Source organism: Perissodus microlepis, chromosome 7, assembly GCF_051167445.1.
Source record: "Perissodus microlepis isolate ML-2025 ecotype Zambia chromosome 7, ASM5116744v1, whole genome shotgun sequence".
In the NCBI taxonomy this organism is placed as follows: Eukaryota; Metazoa; Chordata; class Actinopteri; order Cichliformes; family Cichlidae; genus Perissodus; species Perissodus microlepis.
In genome coordinates this window covers 55,648,885-55,672,883 of record NC_140467.1, presented here as the reverse complement: position 1 = coordinate 55,672,883, position 23,999 = coordinate 55,648,885, and the positions used below count along the sequence as shown (strand labels likewise).

Here is a 23,999-nt window from a genome sequence, read left to right as displayed (position 1 = left end):
ATCTCCTTTCATAACGGATGGTCCTCCTAAGCTAAAGGAAGCAATAAAGGAAGCATTGAAGCTCCTTTCCTTAGTATTCAGATAATTGGATTAGATCTTCTTATGGCTGCCACATGGATATTTCTGGGTCACGTCTCTCAGCTAAGAACCTTTAGAAGCAAAATGGATTATTGGAGCTCACCATTGGATTCTTGCAACCATGATGGCAACAGCATAAACATTCATCTTGAATCTTCAGAACAGTATTTGAAACCAACAGGTGACGTCATGGTAGCTACGTCCACCTTTCATACTGTCTGGTGTGACAGTACCCATTTATGTAGATATTAAATATTACCATTCCATTCAATAGAGAAACAACAAAGTAATCCAAAACTAAAGGTTATTTTAGGGGTTTTTTGTATTTGCATACTTCAGTAGTTTGACCTATGTGCATAGTGGGAATCAAAATGTTTACGGAGACAAACAAAAGTTACATTTAAGTCATTTTAAGATCTTTAAATCTCAGACAATATAATTCACTACCCAATCCACTGTCGTTCTGTCCAACATATGATGAAAAGCCTAAACTAAAGAAACTAGTGTGACAGTTATATAAGTAATTATAAAAAATGTACATATGGTTGATCCATCGTGGTGAAGAGAGAGCTGAATGGAAAAGCAAAGCTCTCAATTTACCAGTTGATCTACGTACCTACTTTTAACTATGGTTACAAACTATGGTAGTGACCGAAAGAACGAGATCGCAGATACAAATGGATGAAATAAACTTCTTCAGAAAGGTTGCTGGCTTCTCCCAGGAGATATGGTGAGGAATTAGGCCATCTGAGAGGGGCTCAGAGTAGAGCCGCTGCTCCTCCACATTGAAAGGAGCAGGTTGAGGTGGTTCGGGCATCTGACAGGGATGCCTCCTGGGCACCTCCTGTGTGAGGCCCCGGGGCAGACTCAGGACACGCTGGAGAGATTATATCTCTTGGCTGGCCTGGGAACCCCTTGGTGTTCCCTGGACATGCTGGATGAGGTGGCCAGGGAGAGGGAGATCTGGGTTTCTCTGCTTAGTCTGCTGCCCCTGGGACCCGGCCCCAGATAAGTGGAAGAAGACTAGTAGTAGTAGTCTTCTGTTTCTATGTCTGAAAGCTGAGCTTTGAGCTCACAGGGATTATTGACCTCATTATTTGAAAATGTAGCAGAAAATAAAGAAAAACACAACACTTTAAATGTGACTTCACTAGAAGTAAACTCTGAAAACAATGGTATTTAATGCTGTGGCACACTGCAAATGGCTTAAATGATCATGCATTACAGAAACTGTGCAGCCAAAAAGTCTTTAAGAGTTACTGTTCTTCTCTTTGTTCCTCTCATGCTGCTTTCTCTCAGGTTAGGGATGTGTGGTATGAAGCTGGAACTGTGTGGTATGTCGACAAGGATGATTTCATCCGTGGTATGCATTGAAAACAACACACACTCACACACTACAGTATGCATGCTAGCTATAAGTACATTTTGAAGAACATTTAACCTCTAACAGAAACCACAGTTACACATGGATGGATCTATAACTGCTGACTCATTCACACAAAAAACAAGTCTTGATTGTAGCCTTGAAGATCCTTGATATTTCCACACCTCAGTTCACAGTGTGTCTGTATGTGTGCTTTCAAAGACATAACTTCATTTCTCCTCTTTTCAGCTACTCAGCTGAAGCCAGACGAAGGCACACCAGAGCTGTCCGAGGGCCGGGTGAGGGTCCGGCTTGAGACGGACGGCTCAGTGCATGATGTCTCCGAGTATGAAGTTGAGAAGGTAGATCAGACTAGAAGTGTCCTTCTGGTTCTATTATTGTCCAAATCATGTAAGAGTTTGCACATCAACTTGTCCTTTGTTTCTAATGCAAACCTTTCAACAACCCTTTCTTTAAGAAACAAACTAGATGAGAATTTCATGTGACAAAAAGGTCAACATTTAAATGTATCAGCAGAGAGTAAAGCATAAATCTCCATTAAATTTTGGAGATTTAGCACACATTTGCTTAAAGTTAAAGTTTTTTATACCAGTCCTGTTACAGTGATGTTACAGTGATGTGAAATTTAAGGGGAAGGTCTTTTAAGGATATGATTAAAAAAAAACTGCAAACATTATATGAAGCATTTTTCATTGTGCACTTTTCCTTTGAGTAACACACACATGCAGTCATTATAAAAATAAAGTACAGCCTCTGTCAATTCCAAGGTTTTAGGGCGACCATGGTTCAGGGGTTTGGGAAGCTCATCTTGTAACCGGAAGGTTGGCGGTTCGATCCCCAGCTTTGTCTGTCCTGGTCGTTGTGTCCTTGGGCAAGACACTTCACCCTACCGCCTACTGGTGTTGGCCAGAGGGGCCGATGGGGCGATATGGCAGCTGTGGCTACAACTGTAGCTTGCCTCTACCAGTGTGTGAATGTGAGAGTGGAATTATAATGCGCTTTGAGTGTCTAGAAAAGTGCTACATAAATGCAATCCATTATTATTATATCAGGAAGAATACAAAATCATCTGGTCCTCAGTAGGTTTTAAATTGGGGTACATGCAACCTCAGATGAACTAAAACACAGGACATCGGACATATGACAGGACCTTGTCATCATTCATTTAACAGTTTGCTACTCACAATTGTGGTAAGACAGAAAAGGCTTCTTGGAAGGGTTATAAGGCCATATCCAAACAGTCTGGTGTCCATCATTCTACATTGAGAAAAATAATTTTCTGTTACTCACAAATGGAAAACTAGTGGAAAACATTCAAGACATTCACCAGTCTTGAATGTTAAGGTAAGAGGTTAAAAAAACCTCTTCTCCCTAAATACATAAGAGAGCACATCTGTGCTTTGCAGAGGTGCATCTAAACTGTTGTTGTTTGTATTTACTTACACAGCATGTCTTGTGGAATTTACTGGAGTCAGCAGCAACAGCATAGCGCAGTCATATCAAGTCTAGTGACATAAGGCAGGAAAAGATCAGTAAAGAAACAATTTCCCGCAGCCAAAACACAAATCCAGTGAGAAGTAGAATACGTTCAGCATGATGAGGTTCAGACGGTGTTCCTGAAAAGAACCAAGTGAAGTTTGTGGTTCTGGAGAATTACTGGAGGTCTCAAGGGACATAAGATTACAATTTATTCAAATTGGATGAAGAGTTTTGGAGTTTCAGCTCCTTAACATGTGCCACTTTTGAAAAGGACCAAAAATATTTGGACAATTGAATCAAAGCCATGGGCAGGTGTGGGCAATTCCTTTGTTATGTCATTTTCAATTAAACAGATAATAGTGCTGGGGTTGATTTGAGGTGTGGTGCTTGCATTTGGAAGATTTTGCTGTGAAACAGATAACATGTGTCCAAAGTTGTCATGTGTGGCTGTGTGACACTTTATACTTAAAGTGGCAGCTTTAGTTGCTGGGAAATAATCCATAAACTAAACTTATGAAAAACAAACGAGGAAATGAGAAACAGCAGGAGAGCACAGCTGGGAGTAACCAAACATGACGAGACAAAGGGGAAGCAAAACTCAAAACACTGAACACAGGACATGAGACACAAGACAGGCATGGAGATGTAGACTTGACCAGGAGAAGACACAGGAGATGCACGACATAGGGACTGGGGAGACTAGACAAGAAAACATGTAACACAGGGGAGGCAAAGAAACAAAATCCAAAAATCACTAAAATACAACCAGACACTAACTGAATCAAAGAATATTAATAAACAAAAACAAAACCACTGAGTCACAGGACTCAGGACCAACACAAAAGGAGCTCTCCATGCAGGTGAAAAACAAAAAACAAAAAAAACCCATCCAAGAAACTGCTACAATGTTAGGAGCGGCAAAATCTACAGTTTGGTACATCCTGAGAAAGAAAGAATAATTTCAAATAATAATTAAATTTATATAAACAAAACTGAAAAACTGAAATGATCTTAGTTTTTGGTTAATTAGCATTTTGTTTCATTCAGGATGCTGAATTGAAATAGTTTGAAAATTTGTATAGACATAAACATATTATGGTTTGTCATCTTATCTTAATCCAGAACAATAACATTAGTGATATCAAGGTTTTAAAAAGGCAGCATTTTTTAATAACTTTATAAAGCATCTCCACTAAGACAGAAGAAAACAGTTTTCACAGGGTGTAATCTGTGTGAAATCTGAGACTAACTCTTTCACATTTGAACCAATTAATGGAGATGCTGTTCCTCCACAGTGTAATCCACCAGAGCTCGACCTGTGTGAGGATCTGAGTGACCTGCAGAGCGTGAATGAATGTGGAGCTCTGCACACACTGACCAGTCGAGCTAAAGCAAATCTTCCACTGACACATGCAGGACCAAACCTGGTCAACTTCTGGCCCCCGTTACAGACCCACAGCAAGGTAAAATTTACACACATTTACAGATCAGTAACCCTATGAAACTACAAAGCTTATTAAGTATGTGCAACATTTTATGTTTATCTTCTTTTTTTCTCTATTAGACCCCAAAGTCACGGCGAGGGGAGTCTGTGTGGGATGCTCCTCCTGCCCTGGCTGCCCTGGTCAAACGGGTCTACATGTCTATGGTTGGCACCAGAAGGGATCACAGTGTGTGTGCATTGGGACGCAGCGGGACGGGCAAGACCACGGCATGTCAGACCTTCACACATGCTCTTATCAAACAAGCTGGCACAGCAGGAGAGAACATGAGTGGTGAGCGTGCGTTGTAAAAATGAAAACTGTTTAAGTTTTTAAAGTGTTAATGATCAGCACTAAAACTTGAAACTGGTACTAGTCTGTCATTTCAGTGACTGTGAGTGAGTCGCTACAACTATGAATCTTAAATGAATCCCAAAACTATATTCAATAAACGTTATATACAGCGTTAGCTTTTACACATCAACATGTAAGAAAAATGATGAAAAATAACCTTTCAGGGAGTTTGTGGATCAAAATTTCTCTGTAACGATGTGAGAGACTGACAGTATCACACAATAAAGATTACTTCAAGTACTAATGTAAGCTATTAAATTGTGAGGTGCAAGTAGTGTTTTGTTAAATAAACTATGACTATAACAATGTGTGATATGTCATGTGTTACGTTCATTCAAGTAATTTTAAAATCTGCTGAGGAAGGATTATTTTTAGTCTGTCCTGAGAGGTAAAACCTTCGATGTAATAGAGGGTGTCCTGTTTTTAGCGAGCCTGTAGGTTCATTTTGCTGAAATGTTTGCTTCAGCTTGTTTTCCTCAGCTTTCTTTTTTTCTCATAAGGACACGAGTTTCTGTCCACACTTCCCTACTGTGATTATTGCTATTTCTTTCACTAGTGGAGCGTGTTCAGGCTATGTTCACTATCCTGAGGTCTTTTGGCTGTGTGAGCTCTAAGCACAGTGATGCGTCGTCTCGATTTGCTATGGTTTTCTCTTTGGATTTTAACCATGCTGGACAAGCCGCCGCTGGACACCTACAGGCATGTAGCCCAGACACAAACCCATGTAAGTTAGTCAAACATGGCTGTGTAAATTGGGATTTGTGACTTCTGTTCCTTTTCCTCCTTTTTGTCCTGCTTCTCCATCATTCAGACCTTGATGTTGGACAAATGGAAAGTGTGCCAGAAAATTCAGGGAGAAAGTAACTTCCTGGTCTTCTCTCAGATGCTGGCAGGACTCAGCGCAGAGATGAGGTAATCTCCAGTAAAAGTTAACAGGCAGATTTATTTAAGAACTGCACTATATATTCAACATATTTAATGACGCAACAGGAAATTTACCTTCACATTATGAAACGTTACTGGCCCTCAAAGTATATATTGTAGGGTTGGACTCAAATCTGTCACTTTTTTAATTTGTCCACATTTTCCCCAAATTTTTAAGCCCTCATAACTTCTTATGTTCTAGTTGTGGTCCTGCTGAAGCAGCAGCAGCTGAAGGTGTATGTTGCAGATTCTTCCTTTATAGAGCTACTGATTTGCCACATAACAACCTATTTTCCCATTTCTGATTCTATATTAGGATCGAACTGCAGCTACACCAGCTCTCTGAATTCAACTCCTTTGGTATTGTTCATCCCGCCAAGGTACAGTAAGTGCATCAGAAGGGTCTCTTTTTTTTTACCACTATATCACACGTCATGGTATAACAGGCAACATAACCGTAAGTGGAGAAGTCCAGCACAGGGCAGTTCTGTTTTGCATGAACACAGGTGTAATGCTATATTCAGTGGCAACTGGGAAATATTCATTTGTAATATCTGGATAGGAAAAATCAATGAAAATGAATAACGTGGGTAAGGTTCTCTTCCCTAACCTTCACATTTTACGATGTTCTGTGGAAGAGGAGCGTTCACAGTGACCTTGCGTATTTGCTGATTATCAGAAGAAGAAACAAAGGAAGTCAGGAGAAAGTTGTGTTTTTCCCTTTTCATCTAAAATGGAAATCACTTTCAGACTTTAGACCGAATTTTTCTGGAACCGCTGTAATATATGACAACTGATGGCACTGCTGCGTGAATGCTGCTTTAAACATGTGTTTTTCATTAATGCCATCAAGTCTTTACAGCAGAGCGGGTAACTAATTTAAATGTTGTATATTTTGCACTTTTGGGGGGCTTTTCTGTCACCTGTTCTGTACACTGTGTAACAGCCAGAGCCAGAATAGTCACAGCACAGCTACAGCTGTGGTCACAGCCTCAGAGACAGCTACTGTTCAGAAAGTGTTCTGATGTATGGAACTACTTTGTGTTGCTTTGCATTGGGAACCATTAGTGTGCTGGTCCAGTCCCTGTTTAATAAACTGTAAAGAACTGCTCTGTGGATATTAAAGGAAAGAGAAAGTACTGAATTTACCCAAGATATTTAAACCTACAGGAAATGTTAATAGAAGGCAAAGAGATGCAGATGCAGCATTTTCCTCAAAAAGGTTTAAATTTCTGAAACAAAGTTCTTCAACATGAAATAAGAAATCATAAATATTCCTTCCCCTCCTACAGAAAACAAATAAATAAAGTGCAGCACTGTCTAGATGGGAAAACAAGTAAAGTAAATCAAACCAATAATTATAATAAATAATATTAATTTTATTTCTCGCCAAATATCCTGAGGCTGAGCTTGCAGCTTGGAACTCACTGGCTCTGGGGGGTCTTGTGCTTGCATAGACTGCACAGAGTGAGAAATGGCTCTCCTGAGAGAACCGTGGTTCTATTAATAATCCTTCTAGTTGAAATGAGTGCTGGCGAATAGCCCCAGCTGGGGGTTTCACCCACTCACAATGTGGCTGCTCATATCTACTCGTACTATATGATAATGCTGCTGAGGAACACAAAGGTAGTCAACAAAACTAACCCTTTTGTATCTCTTTAGATCATAAATCTGTACTTTGTGTGGTAGCTGAGAAAAACTAAGCGTTCACTAAACGTATTTGGATGGGGTCGCTGCATTTGGCACAATGACAGAAGTCAGTTAATGAACAATTCTAATTTAGACGATTGACCAACACTTCTGCTTCAGTTCAAAGTTCTGGGTGTCCCTTTGCCCAGCATCCTTGTGTGAGTATGAGGCTCTGAGGTAATATAAATGGAAAAATGAGCCAAAACATAGAAAGTGAAGTGGTCAAACCACATGGGAAAAGAGTTAGACTGTGATTGGAGATAAGATGGAAAGATGTGACTCAGCTGTTCCCTCACCTCATTTAATTGTCTGGCTGTCAAAAACAGAAAAGACAGACTGTCCCCTCTCCCTTTCTTACTGTTCTTAGGTGGAGGAGAAACAGCGTGCATCCATTGCTTTCACAAAGCTGCTGAGTGCCATGGAAACACTGGGCTTCTCACCCGGCGAGCAGAAGGCGATATGGCATGTTCTGGCTGGTATTTACCATCTGGGAGCTGCTGGGGCCTGTAAAGGTAACATAGTGATTCACTGTGAGTCACACAGTGTTACTACACACACACACACTCTCATACACACACACCTCCTGTCTGTAGCTCAGGAGGTAGAACCATGGGAAGGTTGCTCGTTCGATCCCTGGCTTGGACAAGACACTGACCCCAAGACACAGAGTGATTCTCTTTAGGAAAGCTTGATAGTGTCGAGCTAACACTCCACCTCTGATCCAGTTACTTTAAATTTCTCACTCATTGCTGAGCCGACCATCACTAATGTTCAGTGCATGCTGTCATAATCACATCCTCTTTGAGTTTTCCCTTTGGTTGTGCAGTGGGCAGGAGGCAGTTTATGAACTTTGACAGTGCTCAGATGGCAAGCAGTGTGCTTGGATGTGAAGGTGATGATCTGCACACAGCAGTATTCAAACATCACCTTCGACAGCTTCTGCAGAGGGCCACCGGGGGCAGCAGAGAGAGGAGCGGTGCCGCAGAATCGGAGGAAGGTGAGATGCGCACACACTAAAGCCAGCATGTGAAAAACGGCAGCGGAAAGTTTAGAGAGTGTTTGAGGATCCTGTTGCACACTATCAGTGCTTTCAACCTCTGCTGATCATTACAAAAAAAAAAGCTCATGGAAGTGAATAGAGAGATTGCTTCATTAATATATTTTAGTGGTTACAATTTTTCATTTATAATTTGTTTGATATTTCATTATTCAGCTTACTGCTATGTTGAACATTAAAGGCCATCAGTGCGGACTCCAACTAAACACAGCTCACTATTCTCCAACAGTTTTGATTGTTTAGAGGGAACTTTACCATTTTCTGATCCAGACAACTTCAAGCATCTTGTTACAAGGGCTAATGTGTGGCACCATCTGGCATATGAACTGGTGTTTATAGAATGGGATCTTCTGTGGTCAGTACAATATAACACATCAGCACTGCAAAGAATTCACAGAATTAAAGCTACTCATGTAAGCCTCATTGCCTTTCCACCACCCAAACATCTTTCCTTCAGCCAAAAGATATGATCAGCAGAGCTGATTAGTCCATGAATAATCTACCCAACAACACAGGAGCAGTTTGTTGCTCAGAATGTGACAAATATCACCAAAAGGTCATCAGTGACAAATAAAATTAAATGAAGTGGTGACCTGTGATACTGGAGACGCAGAGAGCTGGAGTCACATTCAGTTGCTCTGAATTTTGAATGGGTGCCTACATATATTTTACTTGTAGCATTTGTTGACTTTCTAGTGTGAGAGCTGACACGAAGCCTCACAAGACTTAGCCAAAGTGCTATCATAGCCCTGCTTAACTTCTAAAAAAGGATCAGAGGCCCCAAAAAGCAGGGATAAAAGATACCTGCTTTAACCTCTTAGATGTTCCAGATTTTCTTTGAGTTGCATTTTTAGAGAAAGGTACAACGTGCTGTAGGAGTGGATTTATCCTGATAAAGCCTTTAAGGATAAAGGAGAACATTAAACAACGCGAGTAGAAAAGTGTGTCCTTATTCACTTTGTTGTGCGCAGGTCCGAGGCTAACAGCTGCTCAGTGCCTCAATGGAATGGCTGCTGGACTTTATGAAGAGCTCTTCACTGCCATCGTGTCACTCATCAACAGGTCTGGATGAATCTCATTAAATACACGATCCACAGCCTTATCACAAGCTCTCAATCTGCCTTCATAACTGCTGCCTAACAAGGCTTCATGACTTTAGACTTTGTTTTACGGTGGCTTATATTTTCTGCTACAGTGATTGTAGACTATATTAAACATGGCCCAAATGATCCCTGCAATCAATCTGAGTCTGAAAACTCATTTCTGATCACTTTTCTACTCTTGGCTCTGTATAATGTCACAAAGAAGGGATATCCCTAATATGATGATTTCAGGCTCAGGACCACTAATGCCCACTGTTCAAAACCTTCTATTTTTGAGAGCAGCCAGGAAGAAGACAGCTGGCTTTTAAAGAACATTAAAACTGACTGCTCGTTTCATTGAGGGGTTGCCTAATGGCTCGATATGAGATTATAAGGATGCCTTCGAACACAGAAGTCCAAATGTTTGAACTCCTGGAGTTGAAAATGAGGGGAAAAAAATGAGAGGAGCTAATGCTGCTTTCTTTTTCTCAAGCTACATCTGTGGGTACCATTTACAAAGTTTGCAGACAGTCTGATGCATTGATCTGTACTTCTGTTTCCAGCTTCATGTGCTTATAGCAGCCGCCTGTTGTTTTGTGTAATTACCACGCTACTGAGGGGGGCCTTATCACATGATCATCCTTCCCTCTACTGTACATTCATGCATCAGATATATGAATGAATAACAAACATATAAAGAACTGTAAAACTCAATCAGGCTGTGTTTTGTGGGCAGGGCGCTGAGCAGTCAGCAGCTGATGCTAGCCTCTGTGATGGTGGTGGACACGCCAGGCCTGAGGAACCCACGACACTCAGCAGAGGAGAGAGGAGCCAGCTGGTCTGAGTTCTGCCACAATTACCTACAAGAGAGGCTGCTGGAGCATTACCACTCACATACGTTCACACATACACTCGAGAGATACGCTCAGGTAACTCAGTGTACAGTTACATCTTTCAAGCTGAGTGATCATCTTCTGTGAGTAATGCACACTTACACATAACTCAGTTTCTAAAGCCTGAAAAGAGTATTGAGAAGATGGACGGAGTACTTTTAGGTGCTGATGAATGTAGAAAACCAGACAGGAGGATTGATGGGGACAGTTAGTGAATCAGGAAGTGCAGAGGATTAGTAAGGCAGGAAGTTTGGGGAAATGTGAAGAGAATAGGTTGGTCCAAATGACATACCTGTGCAGGTATAGGGATGTCTGGGAGAGAGGGCAGTGGACTTTTTGACTAGTCTGTTTAACAAAATCGTGACGAGTGAGGGGATGCCTGGGGAGTGGAGAAGAAGTGTGCTAGTACAGATTGTCAAGAACAAGACTAGTGTGCAGAGTTGTAGTAACTGCAGAGGGATAAAGCTGATGAGCCATACCATGAAGATGTAGTAAAGACTTGTTGAAGCTAGGTCAACAAGAGAGGTGATGGTCAGTGAGCAGCAGTATGACCTCATGCTGAGAAAAAACACTACAGATGTGATGTTTGCTTTGAGAGCATTGATGAAGTACAGAGGATATCAGACATGATAGAGTACCAAGAGAGGAACTGTGACAATGTGAGGAAGTCAGGAGGTACAGACGAGTATGTGAGGGTGGTCCAGGACATGTATGAGGACGGAGAGGCAGTGGTGAGGTGCCTGGTACAAGTGACAGATGGGTTCGAGGTGGGGATAGGTATCTGTGACCTATAATGTCTGCAGATGACATTAACATCTCCAGCAAGAGTAAGGAGCAGGTGGAAGAGAGCCTGAAGAGGTGGAGGTATGCTCTGGAGAGAAGAGTAATGAAAGTCAGTTAAAGGAAGACAGAATATGTGTGTGTGAATGAGAGGGAGACAGACGGACAGGTGAAAATGCAACAAGCAGAGATACTGAAGGCAGATGAGTTTAAATATGTGAGATCAACCACCCAAAGCAACAAACAGTGCACAAGAAAGGTGAAGAGTCCAAGCAGGGTGGAATGGGTGAAGGCAAGTGTCAGGGATGTCAGAAGGATAGCAGCAAGAGCTAAAAGGAAAGTTTGTAGTAGTGAGATGGTAGTGAGACCTGCTGTGATGTATGGTTTGCAAATGAGGTGGCAGAGCTGAAGATGTTCAGTTCATTGGAAGGGAGTGAGATGGACAGGATTAAAAATCAGGAGTTCAGATTCAGAGAGGCGAGGCTGAGATGACTGGAGCATATGCTGATGTGAGATAGTGGATATATTAGACAAAGGATGATGAAGATGGAGCTGCCAGGCAGGAGCAAAAGAGGAAGATCACAGAGAAGATCCATGGATTTAGTGAAAGAGGACATACAGAGGTTTGGTGTGATAGAGGACGCTGGGACAGGGTGAGATGGAGGCAGATGATCTGCTGAAGGTGCTTCCCAAAAGGAAGGACTTGAAAGAAGAAGATATACACCTCAGTCTCATCGATGCTGTAAAAATAATGAGTACATACAGGATAAATAAAGTTTTATGTAGACATTCATGATCCCAGGAAGATCCTAATTGCTTATAATATCCCTCTGACTTTTTTATTGAGATCATGAGGTTGGAATTGCTGGTTTTTATAACAGTTTTGACTCTAACATTGAGACACCGATCAGAACATTGAATCACATGCACTGTTTTTCAAGTTTCAAGTTTTTCAATGAATCATTCTATTGACAAAACCTTAAAGAGATTCAGTTTAATCAATAACTCATCTAAAACTCATCTACAACAATAAAGGAAAATACAGTAAATGATGACAGAAATCACATGAAAAATTAGCAAAAAAGAAAAAAAAAATTCAAATAAAATACTGTAAATATAGGCGTTGATTACCAAGTTATTATTCTACACAGACCAAACAGCACCGTATTTAAAAATAAAAGTAATGTCCATATCCACGCTGTTGAGTACACCACTATTTTCCTACTCCGACACACAAACTGAAATCAGCTGATTGTACCATGAGTGCAAGAACCGATAAGATGGATCGACAGGCAGACAAACTTACAATTCCAAGGAATTGAACTACTACGATTCCCATCCTTAACTGGAACAGACTCACTATTATCTGAAACTCTGCCTTTAACAGACCCTGTCATCTTTGTTTTACTTGTTTATGTTTTAGTCTGTTATCTTGTGACCCAGTTATTGTGTTTGAGAACCTGATGCCATAACTTTTGCCTCTGTTTTGCTGCCCTCTCTTGTGTACCAGTATAAATGCCATGCCTTTCACTGGTTCATGTTCAGCTTACAGGCAACAGCACTTACGGTCCGAAAGAGTTTTCATAGCCAATCCCTCTTTGGAGCTTTAAAACACAAGAAAATCAATAAAATAACAATTACACACATTAAAAAACAGAATTGCAGACCAGAAGAGATCTGTTTCTCACATGTGCAAGTGGCCAGAATGAGATTCACACACAGCAATTTTAAAATGTCAGCCACACTGGAATGTGTCCAGGATCCTTTCTGCTCAGCCTTTAGTAACACCAGCTTTAACAAAAGAGTACCAGTTTTACCCCCTGAACTTAAGCCCTAACTGGTTTTCATTGAGTATGCTAATATCTTTGGGATATCTTCACAGTCGTGATAGCATGTCTGTCAAAGATGAAAGATTAACAAAAGAGGCAATTTCACTGAGATTAAACCAATACAATTGTTAGATCTACAACAAATATGTTCCGATTTGATGAAAATGACACACAAAAATGAGTTAAACCGATTATTACTGAGTAAGAAAAGTGCATAGGTGAGAAAAATACATTTGCTGGAACGACTTTATGTTTTGTCTGCTGCAGGAGAAGATCCACATGGAGTTTGAATGTCCAGAGACCAGCCCGGCCGAGGTGGTCTCTGCCATTGACCAGCCACCTCCACAGGTACGCAGCAATGTGACGGAAAAAAGACGTAAATGTGAGCATGAGGATAACAGCCATGACATCTTACCAGGAGTCTGATGTTTTCAACTTTACGCAGGAATCTTAAAGTTGTCTCATTCAAATCTCTGTCGTATAATGTTATATGATAATAGCTCTAGAGACTCCAGAAATAACTTCTGTCTTGAATACATGAGACTACGAGGCTTGTTGAGACTTCTAGTTTTACCTAAAATCATCCCCTGCCCTGCTGCAACAACCCAAATAACAGTTTATCAAAAGTTGACAAACTTGTCTGAGTTGGGTTCGATTATTAAGGGAGGGAATAGTTTCACCAGCAGCACCTACAACTGGAGGTTATGTAGCCTGAGAGGCACACCAATACTTTTCCTCCTTGTCATTATTATTACAGTCTGTCCTTACTACTCCCCTTAAAAGAAGCCAGAAGAACAGTGCTCGTTTGCCAGCATTTATCTTGTTCAAGAAATTACATGTACTGTGACTTTTAGCATAAAAATGTTTTTCTACTTCACTTTTCATTGTATCCTCCATCTGACCAATAGAAAATCATCATGCTTTAACCCAATGTATGCTTGAAAAGCACGTGTGTGTGTGTGTTTGTTTCAGGTCCGCGCAGCAGATGAAGACCGCAGAGGTCTTTTATGGGTTCTGGATGAGGAGATGGTGACGCCAGCCTCTTGTGAAAACAGGGCCGTGGAAAGAGTGTGCCAGTATTACAGCAACATGGGTAAAAATACACAGAGACTCCCTGCTAGTGAAAACTTGAGCGCCATATAACTTAAAGAGTATGAATTAATTGTGTTTGTTTGTCCTTGCAGTGCGACAGTGTGAGCAGCTGCTGCAGTGTGAGGTGAAGCACCTGATGGGGTCTGATCCTGTCCGATACGATCTGGCTGGATGGTTCAGCCTCATCCAGAACAACCCATCTGCTCTGAACACCATCTGTCTGCTCCAAAACTCCACTGTGTAAGTCAGAGGCCTGGGGGCTGCCCCACAAGGATGCCGTGTCTAAATGAATATCTTCTAGTAGGCTCCAGTTGGCAAATGGCCCTGGGAAAATATTTTACTAAAAGAGTGGTGAAAGCCTTTCAAACAGTTAATGGGTTGTTAGATGTCATTAAATGGTCAAAAGTCTGTATATCCAACTAAAACTAATTATTGTGACCCTGTAAAAGGAACAGGTTTTAATGATAGAAACAGTGCTAATATAATAGGACAGTTTCCTTTCCTCTTTCAGAAGTTACTGTCTCCTTTTAATCTTGGTGTTTAAACTGAACATATGCACATAGTTGTACTGTGTTTAAATTAGATTAAACTGAGATAAGAAAAGTCTTTATTAGCCTTAGGGAAACAAATTCAGGTGTTTTGGCAGCACAGAAGAAAGAAAATGTAGAGAAGGGGAATGTTTTTAATAACTTCTCCATCTGGACACTTTCTTGCTAAGAAACCATTTTAAAAACTAGCAGTGAGCACAGATATTCATCTCAGCAAGCATGAAGCACTGCTCCAGGACTTTCGGAATTCCTTGCCCAGAAAGTTTTCATATGGCTTCATGGAACAGACTGCCCATATACTGTTGATGAAGTAATTAACAACTGTTAATTAGCAGGTATGAACAAGTGTGGTTCATACAAGATTCATTTACTCACAGCACATACCAGCTACACACATGTTTCTGACATCCTATGATAGCTAGGTTCTCTCTCTGCCCTCCCCAGAGGGGTTGTGAAAGCCATGTTCACCCCAAGAATTTCTCTGCCCCCCCTGTGTCGGGCTCTGGGGGGACTAGAGGGTGGCAGCCAGCGCTCTTTGCAGAGGAATGGCACCATCAGGAAGACATTCAGTGGGGGAATGGCAGCGATACGCAGACACTCCCAGTGTATTGCAGTAAAACTCCAGGCAGTAAGTTTCCAGAGCATTCACTATCAAATCCTCATCTATTTCTGTAGTGTAACTGGATTCCTTCCCTCTTTGCTGCTTTTCCCACCATGCAGGATGCTCTTATCAATCTGATCCGTCGAGCCAGGCCAGTGTTTCTGCAGTGTGTCAGTGCAAAGACTGACAATGGAAGTTTTGACATCCCAGCCCTCAGGGTGCAACTGCACTCAACACAGATCCTGTCAGCTCTGCAGCTATACCGCATAGGTATGCATGCTCATGCATTAATATTTCTAGCTGTAACACTGTGTGTAAACTAAGTACAAAGCTATTAGTGACCATTCTAGGGTTAGGGTTATTGTTTTGTTGTACATGTTTAAAAGGCAAATATTCTGCAAGTAAAATACGTTATCTTTCAGAGTAAGTCACATGTATTTGTTTTTGCATTACTATTGCACTATTATTTGGAATCTATGACACCCAACATATACATTAATGGCAAAACAACTAGCAGCTTGGTATTCCGATATCTGGAAGAAGCAACTCCTATCACAACTAGAGACTGACAAGGTGAACACAAAACCTGACATCACGTCAGGGGGGAGATGTCATTATCCCCACACAACTGTTGTTCTTGGGTACCAAGCCCCAAGAACAACAGTTGAAGGTGTTGAGTGTGAGAATGACTGACCTGAGAGATTGGATCATAGCTAAGAGAGAGAATAAAACTTGAAGGATCAAGACCCCCGAGTGGGTTTTTTTCACACAGAGAGACACACACACATATCTGTATATATATATGTTCTCGCCCTTTTTCCAAATATTCCTGATGCAAATTAAAAAATCAATCTGTGGCCATGTTTGTCTGCAGGTTATTCAGAGCACATGACTCTGGGGGATTTCAGGTGTCATTTCCAGGCTCTCGCTCCTTCAGTCATGAAACGTTACGCTTCAGTGTTTGTCAGCCACGATGAGAGAAAGGTCAGATGGCACATGGCAGCATTTCTTCCCTTTCTTGTTCAGCATCATGTCTGTGAGTAAACACCTTTTTTGTGTTTGCTTATGTGTCAGGCAGTGGAAGAGCTGCTGGTTGAATTGGATGTGGATAAAAAGAGCATCCTCGTGGGTGCCAGCCGGGTAAGAACATGTTTGTACTCGAACAGCTGAATTTACTTCGTGCTGATATGGCTCATACATTTTTTCCCCCGTTGTGTGTTAGGTGTTCATGAAGCGAGGTGTGTTGTGCTATCTGGAGCAGCAGAGGGAGAAGCAGGTCACTGGTTGGCTGGTCCACCTACAGGCTGCTTGTTTGGGACATCTTGCCCGTCAGAAATATCGAAAACTCAAGGTACTTATGTCTCTGTGAGCTTGCCTTCTGCACTGCTGACTGGGAATTGATGGAATTGATATGAATTTCTCATTGGCTCCCCTTTGAGTGTCACCACCATCGCTAAAGAGCATATCAAAGAAATTACACAAAACCTCTCTGAGTAGAACACAAAGCCAACAGCACTGGGTGCTGGGCTTGGGTTGGCATTCACTCAGCTTTAACATCATTCTGGGCTCTTGGCTAGCTTAGTGTTAGTAGTGCGAGCGCAAGAACCAATAAGTGGGATCAATAAGTAAGCTGACTAACAATTCCAAAGAACTGGGCTACTGTTCTCTATAAGAACAGGTTCTCGATTCCTACTACGGACTAATCGAACCGCCAAATTTCCAGTTGGTAGCCATAAGTGCCCAGTGAGATATTTTTAATATATACATGAACACAAACAGGAGCTTTGACCTTACCAGAAGAAAATTGTACATCATGTATTTTAAATGCAGCTGTTAGAATTTCCTTTAACTTTACAACTTTTGTGTTTCTTTTTGAGAGTTGTTGTTTTCAAACTTTTTGTGGTGCCTTTTTTTGCACTTTCTTTTTGTGTTTTTTCTTTTTGTAGGTTGTACTTCTTTGTGGTCGTTTTGCATTTATGTAGCGGTGTTATGCTTTGCATGGTGGTTTTAGATGGGAGTTGTTTATTTGTTTTCTTTGCTCTTCGTGTGTTTTCAATTTTTTTTAATCTCTCTTGGTGTTTTTTCCTTTTTTGGTATGTGTTTGTGTGTCTTGTCGGTCATTTTGCATTACTGGAAGTGTTTTATGATTTGTGTGGTTGTTTTGCATCTCCTTGTGATCACTTTGAGTCTCTTTGTGTCTGCTTTATCTTTTACAGTTTTTATGTGTTTCTTTTTTTATGGATGCTTTGCACTCCTTGACCTTTGACCTTAGCAAGTAATCATTCAAAGTGCATACATTTACACTAGTTATTGCATAAATTATTGTACTAGTATAATAGTATTTCAGTTTAAGGTAATATCACTTTAAAATGAATGTGTTGGTTCAGGTCTCAATGAAACTTTTATTTGTATTTTTTTTACATTTTGTTGCAATGGCATTAAATGGTTTTATCTGTTGCTTTAAAAGGAGACTGAGCTCAGCTGTAGGTTAAACTCACACACTTTGTGTGTGTGTGCCTGCGTGCGTGCGTGCGTGTGCCCGTCTGTCTCCAGGTGCAGCAGATGGCAGTGAGTTGTCTGCAGAGGAACCTGCGGGCTCTCAGGGTCGTGTCCAAGTGGAGTTGGTGGAAACTTTTCTGCAGAGTGCGTCCTCTCCTTGATGTCAACATGGATAATGAGAGGCTCAGGGCCAAAGAGGTACATGATCACAATTATCAGAAGGTGTTCAAACACTTTGTGAAAAAATGTATTTACTTTTTTTGCAGAGATTTAGATGAAACGAATGAAGACTGAGTGATTGATTTTCTTGCTCAATGTCTCCAAATGAAGGCAAACGTATACATGTGTATTTTAGTAATATGTTTCTTAAATGTACATATATGTATTAGCATTAATCTTTTAGCTTTAGGAGTTAAATGGACAAATATAAAAGCATCTTAATCTGGTAAATAGCTTACAAATCTTAGAATATCAACTTATTAACATTGCAAAGTACAATAGTTTCCGCTGTAAACTCTCTAGCTCATGCTTATCAGGGAAAGACAGAGGGTTAGATAATGCGTTCGTTGGAAGGTAGCAAAGCATTTTTTGGCAACATTCAGATGACACTGTAATGCACAAAGTGACAAATGTCATCATGTATTGTAGAGTCCTGGATGGAATATCCTATACTGTCATGAAACGCTGTGTGGCAGGCAGGAGATGAGGACTCAAAGTGCAGGACTCAGACTCAGGGGATGAACTCAAAATCACAGCTTTATTTGCTGGTCACAGAAAAACGAGCATACAAAGTAAACTAAGCTAAACTGGGAAACAATGAACTAAAACTCACAGGGAGATCCACACAGCAAGAGGGACGACGCGACACTGACTCAGAGAAACACAGGGTTTAAATACAATGGGAAGTAACGAGGGGAATGAGACACAGAAGGAGAGCACAGCTGGGAGAAATCAGAACTGGCGAGACAAGGGAGCAAAGTAGGATACACTCACATGAGACACAGACCTTCAAAGTAAAACAGGAATTAGCACAGATGCAAACTAGACTAGGGGAGACAGAGCAACTAAGAAACACAGAGGGCAGCTACTAAATACTCAGAGAACTAAACAGAATACAAGAAAACCAAACTAAGACACTACACTAAAGAATAAGCTGGGACAACAAAGAGAACTAAGAACATAATACAGAAAACTCAGAGGCACAAGAAACTCAAAACATTGGGTCACTGACGCAGGACCGTGACATATACACTGTATCGGTGCTTCACTAAATGTTTGCAGAATACCACAAGGTGGAAACTATGTGGGACTCTTACAAGGCGATGTCCTTAACACCACTGTGGATGTGCTGTGTTAATGTGTTATTGTATGTTTTCTTATATGTTAGTCTTATTTAACTGTAATGCAATGAAATGGCAAGTGAGCAGAAAGTATTGTGCAAAAATCTTGCCTCACTATTAATTATTTTATATTTTGATAGAAAAAAAAGGGGAAGGAGTGCACCAATGTATTGAAACATGTGCAAACATACATTGAAATATAGTATATGAGACCAAAACAGAGTTTGTGCAATTATAATTAACTTGAAAGTGAATATTGGGTATGAGCACCTTTAGTCTTCAGCAGTCTTCAGGGGTAGTCTAAGGAGCTTGGAAAGAGAAGCATCTGGACTTCTTTAAGTTTCTTGAAGATGTTTCACCTCTCATCTGAGAAGCTTTTGCTCTACCATTTGCTCCCAGATATTAAGCCCTATTGGGTGTGTCCCCAAGAGTGTTGTGGACCACCTACTGATCCTCTGCCTAATGGCACTAGCCAAGGCGTGAAAACGGGTGTGGGTCACTTTGCATTTTTGCTATGTGACTAAACATAATCACAAAAGAACATCGTCTTAAATTTGTGCAGGGAATTAAAATGCATTATTTTCACAACCACAAATATCATTGTTTAATGTGTTCACTGTTTTTGAGAACATTAAGAGAAGATTACACAAGGTAAAGTCATGTCCTGCTCTGTGTGGGTGAATCGACTTTTCCCAGCAATTTCCAGGACTGATCAGTAGGTGGTGCTTTTTGCCATGTCGGACTTTTGTCTTCATCGTCACTGCTCAGGAGCAGATTATATTTTCAGCATAAAGTGCCATGACCATTTGGCCTAGTAAAAGGTACACACCACTGTGAGAGTAAAATGAAATATCCAGGGTCTGTACAGACTGTATGTAATGATGAACATTGCCACTTTGGAGTCACTGGTTAGTGAAGTCCTCTTATGAAGCCTCAAGCGGTGGTGGTTATGATTGAGAAACTGCAACACTCATAGGCTGGTTGATTATTCCAGTCTTATAAATGTGTACATTTAGTAATTTTACATATGAAAACTGCCTAGCCATGCCTCAAGGCTCAGTAAACATAATTACATCTTTTTGTTGTGAGCAAAAGTTCCTGTGGGTTCTCTCTTAGTTAGAATAGACACAACAATTTATAACTCAAGCTTCTATTGCTATAATCGTTGACTTAAACTTACATGCCTGTGGTTTTAATTTCATGCAAAGTAATTAAGCAGTCCATCTTAAATGACAAAGTACCAACGCTGTCTGAATTGTTTTGAAGCTATATTTTTGTGCACTCGAGACAAGAAGAACAATTATAAGGCTGCGTAGTGTTCATAATGGAAGTTCAGTGAGCTGTAGCAGTGCCAGCATCTAATAGGTGGATTTTGGTTTCAGTGAATGAGTGTACAGTGATAATAATCACAATGATGTTTCAGTCACAGTGAGTCTTCTATTTTGCCATTTTTGTCAGGATGAAATGTCAGTTCTGAGACGACGCCTAGAGAAATCAGAGAAGGAGAGAAATGAGCTGAGGCAGACTGCAGACAGCCTGGAAACCAAAGTTTGTATTCTCACACAGACACACCTATACACACACACACGCACACAAACAAACTCATGTTGTGATCTATGTGCAGGTTACAGCTGTGACATCTGAACTGAGTGATGAGCGTTTCCGCGGTGATGCCGTGGGCCAGGCTCTGGATGTGGAGAGGGCAGAGAGACTTCGACTCAGCAGGGAGAACAAAGACCTGCAGGTAAGACAAAAAAATCCTGTTACTTGTTACTCAGTTTACAAGTCCTGTTACTTACCTCGGTACTTCTTTAACTATAGGCTCGCCTAGATCAGTGTAAAGTGACCATGGAAACCCTGGAGGAGCAGCTGGAGGAGGAGAAGCAGAAAGCTCAGGCTAAGGAGAGTCAGAAAGGAGCAGTGACAGGTAAAGAGTTGTCCTAGGACCAATTTAGTGTTGTCCTGCATGTTTGCCAGGACCTACACAGAGGTACATGATTTTTGAGTGCCAGGAGTGTTTTCTGAAGCCAAAAATATTTACACCTAAGCCAATAAAAAACAGCTTCTTCCCAAAGTACCACTGATAGCTGGAATTAACCCTATAAAGTTTAAGTCTTCATCAGCGATGACTCCAAAACAAACCCTGTCTCCAGAAGACACATTTACTTGAACGGTTATCAAATTGTTCTCCGAAATCAAAATAATACATATATATATAATATATTATATAATTATAATTATATTATATAATTATATAATATAATTATATAATAATATATATATTTTTGTCTTTCTCCAAAATATAGACTAAGAGTAAGGATATTACCTAAAGCCTCAAAACCCAGTCATATGATTCTTCTGCTACGTTTCTCCAAGACAGAAAGCTTGTCCCCAATGTTTGGGGAAGAAAAATTTTGCACAAAAGTTAAAATATTTTTAAAATGCTCTGTAATCATCTCTATTCATTATGCCTGGTGAACAATCTGTGGCTCAGCTGTATGAATGTGTGTGTGTTGGGTGATGGGATTTATAGTAGAAAGGAGTTTGAGTGCTCATATTGAGGTGTATAACAGGTGTTATATAAGTACCATTCCATTTACCATTTGATTTGAACTCACCAAAAGAACAATCTGCAAAACTCAAAAAATGAATCAAATTATTCATAAATATCTTATTTTATCACACATGAAATCTAGTATTGAAATACAGAAATGTCACAACATATAAAGTGACTCCAACAAAGTCATATCCATTCCTCCACATCTTGCAGAAACTGAACTGGTCATGCAGCTGGAGTGCTGCCAGACAGAGATGGAATTTGTTTCCAGACGACTGAAACAGACAGAGGAAAAACTTGAGACAGAAAGACAAACTCGACAAGAGCTCGATGCCAAGGTGAGACAGGACGCTGAAAGGTGAACAGAGCACTGATGGGTGATTAGTTTCTAAAGTTACTTATTATTACTAAAGATATGATTTGTTATGTTACTCTGTTTTTGTGAAGGTGGCGACATTGCAGGCCCAGCTGGAGCAGTCCAGGAGGAGTGTGACAGAGGTGAAACGTCACTGTCGTCATTTGACCTCTGACCTTCAGGATGCTCGGGTCCTTACCGACAGTCTGCAGAGCCGCATGCATGAACTGGACCGCAAGCAGAGAAGGTTTGTTTTAACCCGACGCTGTATAACTTTCTTTCATATCAGCTAAGATTATGATTTGTCATATCAATATACAGCTGTGTATCTTTGTATTTTTCTGCATTTCTGGTATAATCCTTAGTTTTATCTTGTGTCATGTGTTTCTGAATGTCGGTTCCTTCGAGTGCCTGTGTGGAATTATTTGTCTGAGTTTATTTACTACTACTACTATTACTAACAATAATTATATCTTCCAAGAAAATATTTTCCTCTGACCCTCTGATATTATTGTTATTGTTTTATTTTCTTCAGTTGGAAAGAACTTCTAGCTTTTCCCCCTTTTTTCTTTAATATTCTAGGGAGATTTAACTATGAATCAAGACTTTGTCTCTTTTCTGCTGCTGAAATTGCAACTACTAGAACACAGAACACCCCCCTCTTCAATTAATAAAGTTAATTTCACTTTTCCCGCCATCAAACAAATGAGATGTGTCAAAAAGTGATACACTGCCAAAAATTGTCGATATATACTTCTTTAGAAATATGATGTATAATCATAGTGAATACAAAATCCTCCTGCTGTTTGTATGCGTTCATACAGGTTTGATAACAAGCTGACTCAGGCTCTGGAGGAAGCTGAATGTGAGCGAGAGCAGAAGGACAAAGCCTTTCAGGAAAACACAGCACTGGGAGCTGAAATATACAAATTGCGCTGCAGCCAACAGGTGGGTTGGCTTCTATGTTGACTGTGTGTAGATTTTTATATGAACTGATTAAAAGATTTATGCTATTTCACAGTAATGTCAGGTAATGATGAGTTTGTGGTTACTTCAGTAATTGTGCAGATGCCAAAAGCATCAAACCTCAAATGTACCACATTAAAAAGCTTAACAACATTAAAAATCATCCTGATTTGGTCTTTGTCCCCCCTTTTATACAGCTCTAAAATCCAATTAAGCTTTTTAATAACTCACCTGACTGGATAGCCTCTAAAACTGACCTCTGGACTGTGTTGTTTGTGACTTAACAAACAACACAAAGCAACATTAAAAAATAATGGCATCAGCTGTGCTTACACCAAAGATTCAAAATACACAAACAGATGGTGATGCCACTTTTGTTGCATACATCTGTAGACTCTATGTAATATTAAATAGTCTTCAGAATTATTTAGTGGATTTACATGTGATTTTATGGAGTAGTATCCAAAAGTGTGCAACAGAAAAACAGACTGATTCAACAGGTTAACCTGGAAGAGAGTCTCAAATGTAATGTGGAAATGACAGCTGTCACATGTAATTCATGATAGGCTGTTGCTCTGATCAAATCAAACAGACCATACTGTAGGTTTATGACTGAGACAGCTATGTTACAGGAACTGTGTGGAGTTAACGTCACATCTGACCCAAAATGTTGATCCTGGACACTACATGAGTACAGAATGAAGGCTGACCTGCTGCTGAGGAGACAATTAGCTTGTCATGTATATGTCTGTCTTCATTATGAACATGTAAATAAAAGTAAAGAACAAATAATTAAGGATAAAGTTACAAAGCATCTGACTCTCACTTTCAGGGTGATATCACTATGCTGTGGCAAAGAAAAGTTACATCGGTCCCAAAATAGTTTAGTTTAGTTGGTTTAGCAGCATTTTGATTTTTTTCGTGTTTGTGTTCCTGTGTTCCTACATGATATTGTGTTCTGGATCATATCCCAAATCGCAAAACCTGCCAAACCTCCTTGAGCTAGCTCAT

General features: G+C 40.4%; 1 protein-coding gene across 4 annotated transcripts in view; it reads left to right on the top strand.

Moving 5' to 3' along the window:
• Window positions 1-23,999, top strand: part of myo18b (myosin XVIIIB) — a 61,076-nt gene that overhangs the window by 9,217 nt on the left and 27,860 nt on the right. For all 4 annotated transcript variants that reach the window (XM_084936111.1, XM_084936110.1, XM_084936114.1 and 1 more), the window contains 26 exons: window positions 1,378-1,441; window positions 1,691-1,803; window positions 4,237-4,404; window positions 4,506-4,716; window positions 5,333-5,475; window positions 5,588-5,688; window positions 6,017-6,080; window positions 7,757-7,901; window positions 8,216-8,386; window positions 9,418-9,508; window positions 10,265-10,457; window positions 13,298-13,378; window positions 14,003-14,123; window positions 14,215-14,362; window positions 15,115-15,298; window positions 15,391-15,541; window positions 16,146-16,255; window positions 16,346-16,411; window positions 16,494-16,622; window positions 17,825-17,968; window positions 20,569-20,658; window positions 20,735-20,854; window positions 20,932-21,037; window positions 21,881-22,005; window positions 22,115-22,269; window positions 22,847-22,970. In XM_084936111.1, the coding sequence (XP_084792237.1) occupies window positions 1,378-1,441; window positions 1,691-1,803; window positions 4,237-4,404; window positions 4,506-4,716; window positions 5,333-5,475; window positions 5,588-5,688; window positions 6,017-6,080; window positions 7,757-7,901; window positions 8,216-8,386; window positions 9,418-9,508; window positions 10,265-10,457; window positions 13,298-13,378; window positions 14,003-14,123; window positions 14,215-14,362; window positions 15,115-15,298; window positions 15,391-15,541; window positions 16,146-16,255; window positions 16,346-16,411; window positions 16,494-16,622; window positions 17,825-17,968; window positions 20,569-20,658; window positions 20,735-20,854; window positions 20,932-21,037; window positions 21,881-22,005; window positions 22,115-22,269; window positions 22,847-22,970 (3,318 nt within the window). The remainder of the gene's footprint in view (window positions 1-1,377; window positions 1,442-1,690; window positions 1,804-4,236; window positions 4,405-4,505; window positions 4,717-5,332; window positions 5,476-5,587; window positions 5,689-6,016; window positions 6,081-7,756; window positions 7,902-8,215; window positions 8,387-9,417; window positions 9,509-10,264; window positions 10,458-13,297; window positions 13,379-14,002; window positions 14,124-14,214; window positions 14,363-15,114; window positions 15,299-15,390; window positions 15,542-16,145; window positions 16,256-16,345; window positions 16,412-16,493; window positions 16,623-17,824; window positions 17,969-20,568; window positions 20,659-20,734; window positions 20,855-20,931; window positions 21,038-21,880; window positions 22,006-22,114; window positions 22,270-22,846; window positions 22,971-23,999) is intronic.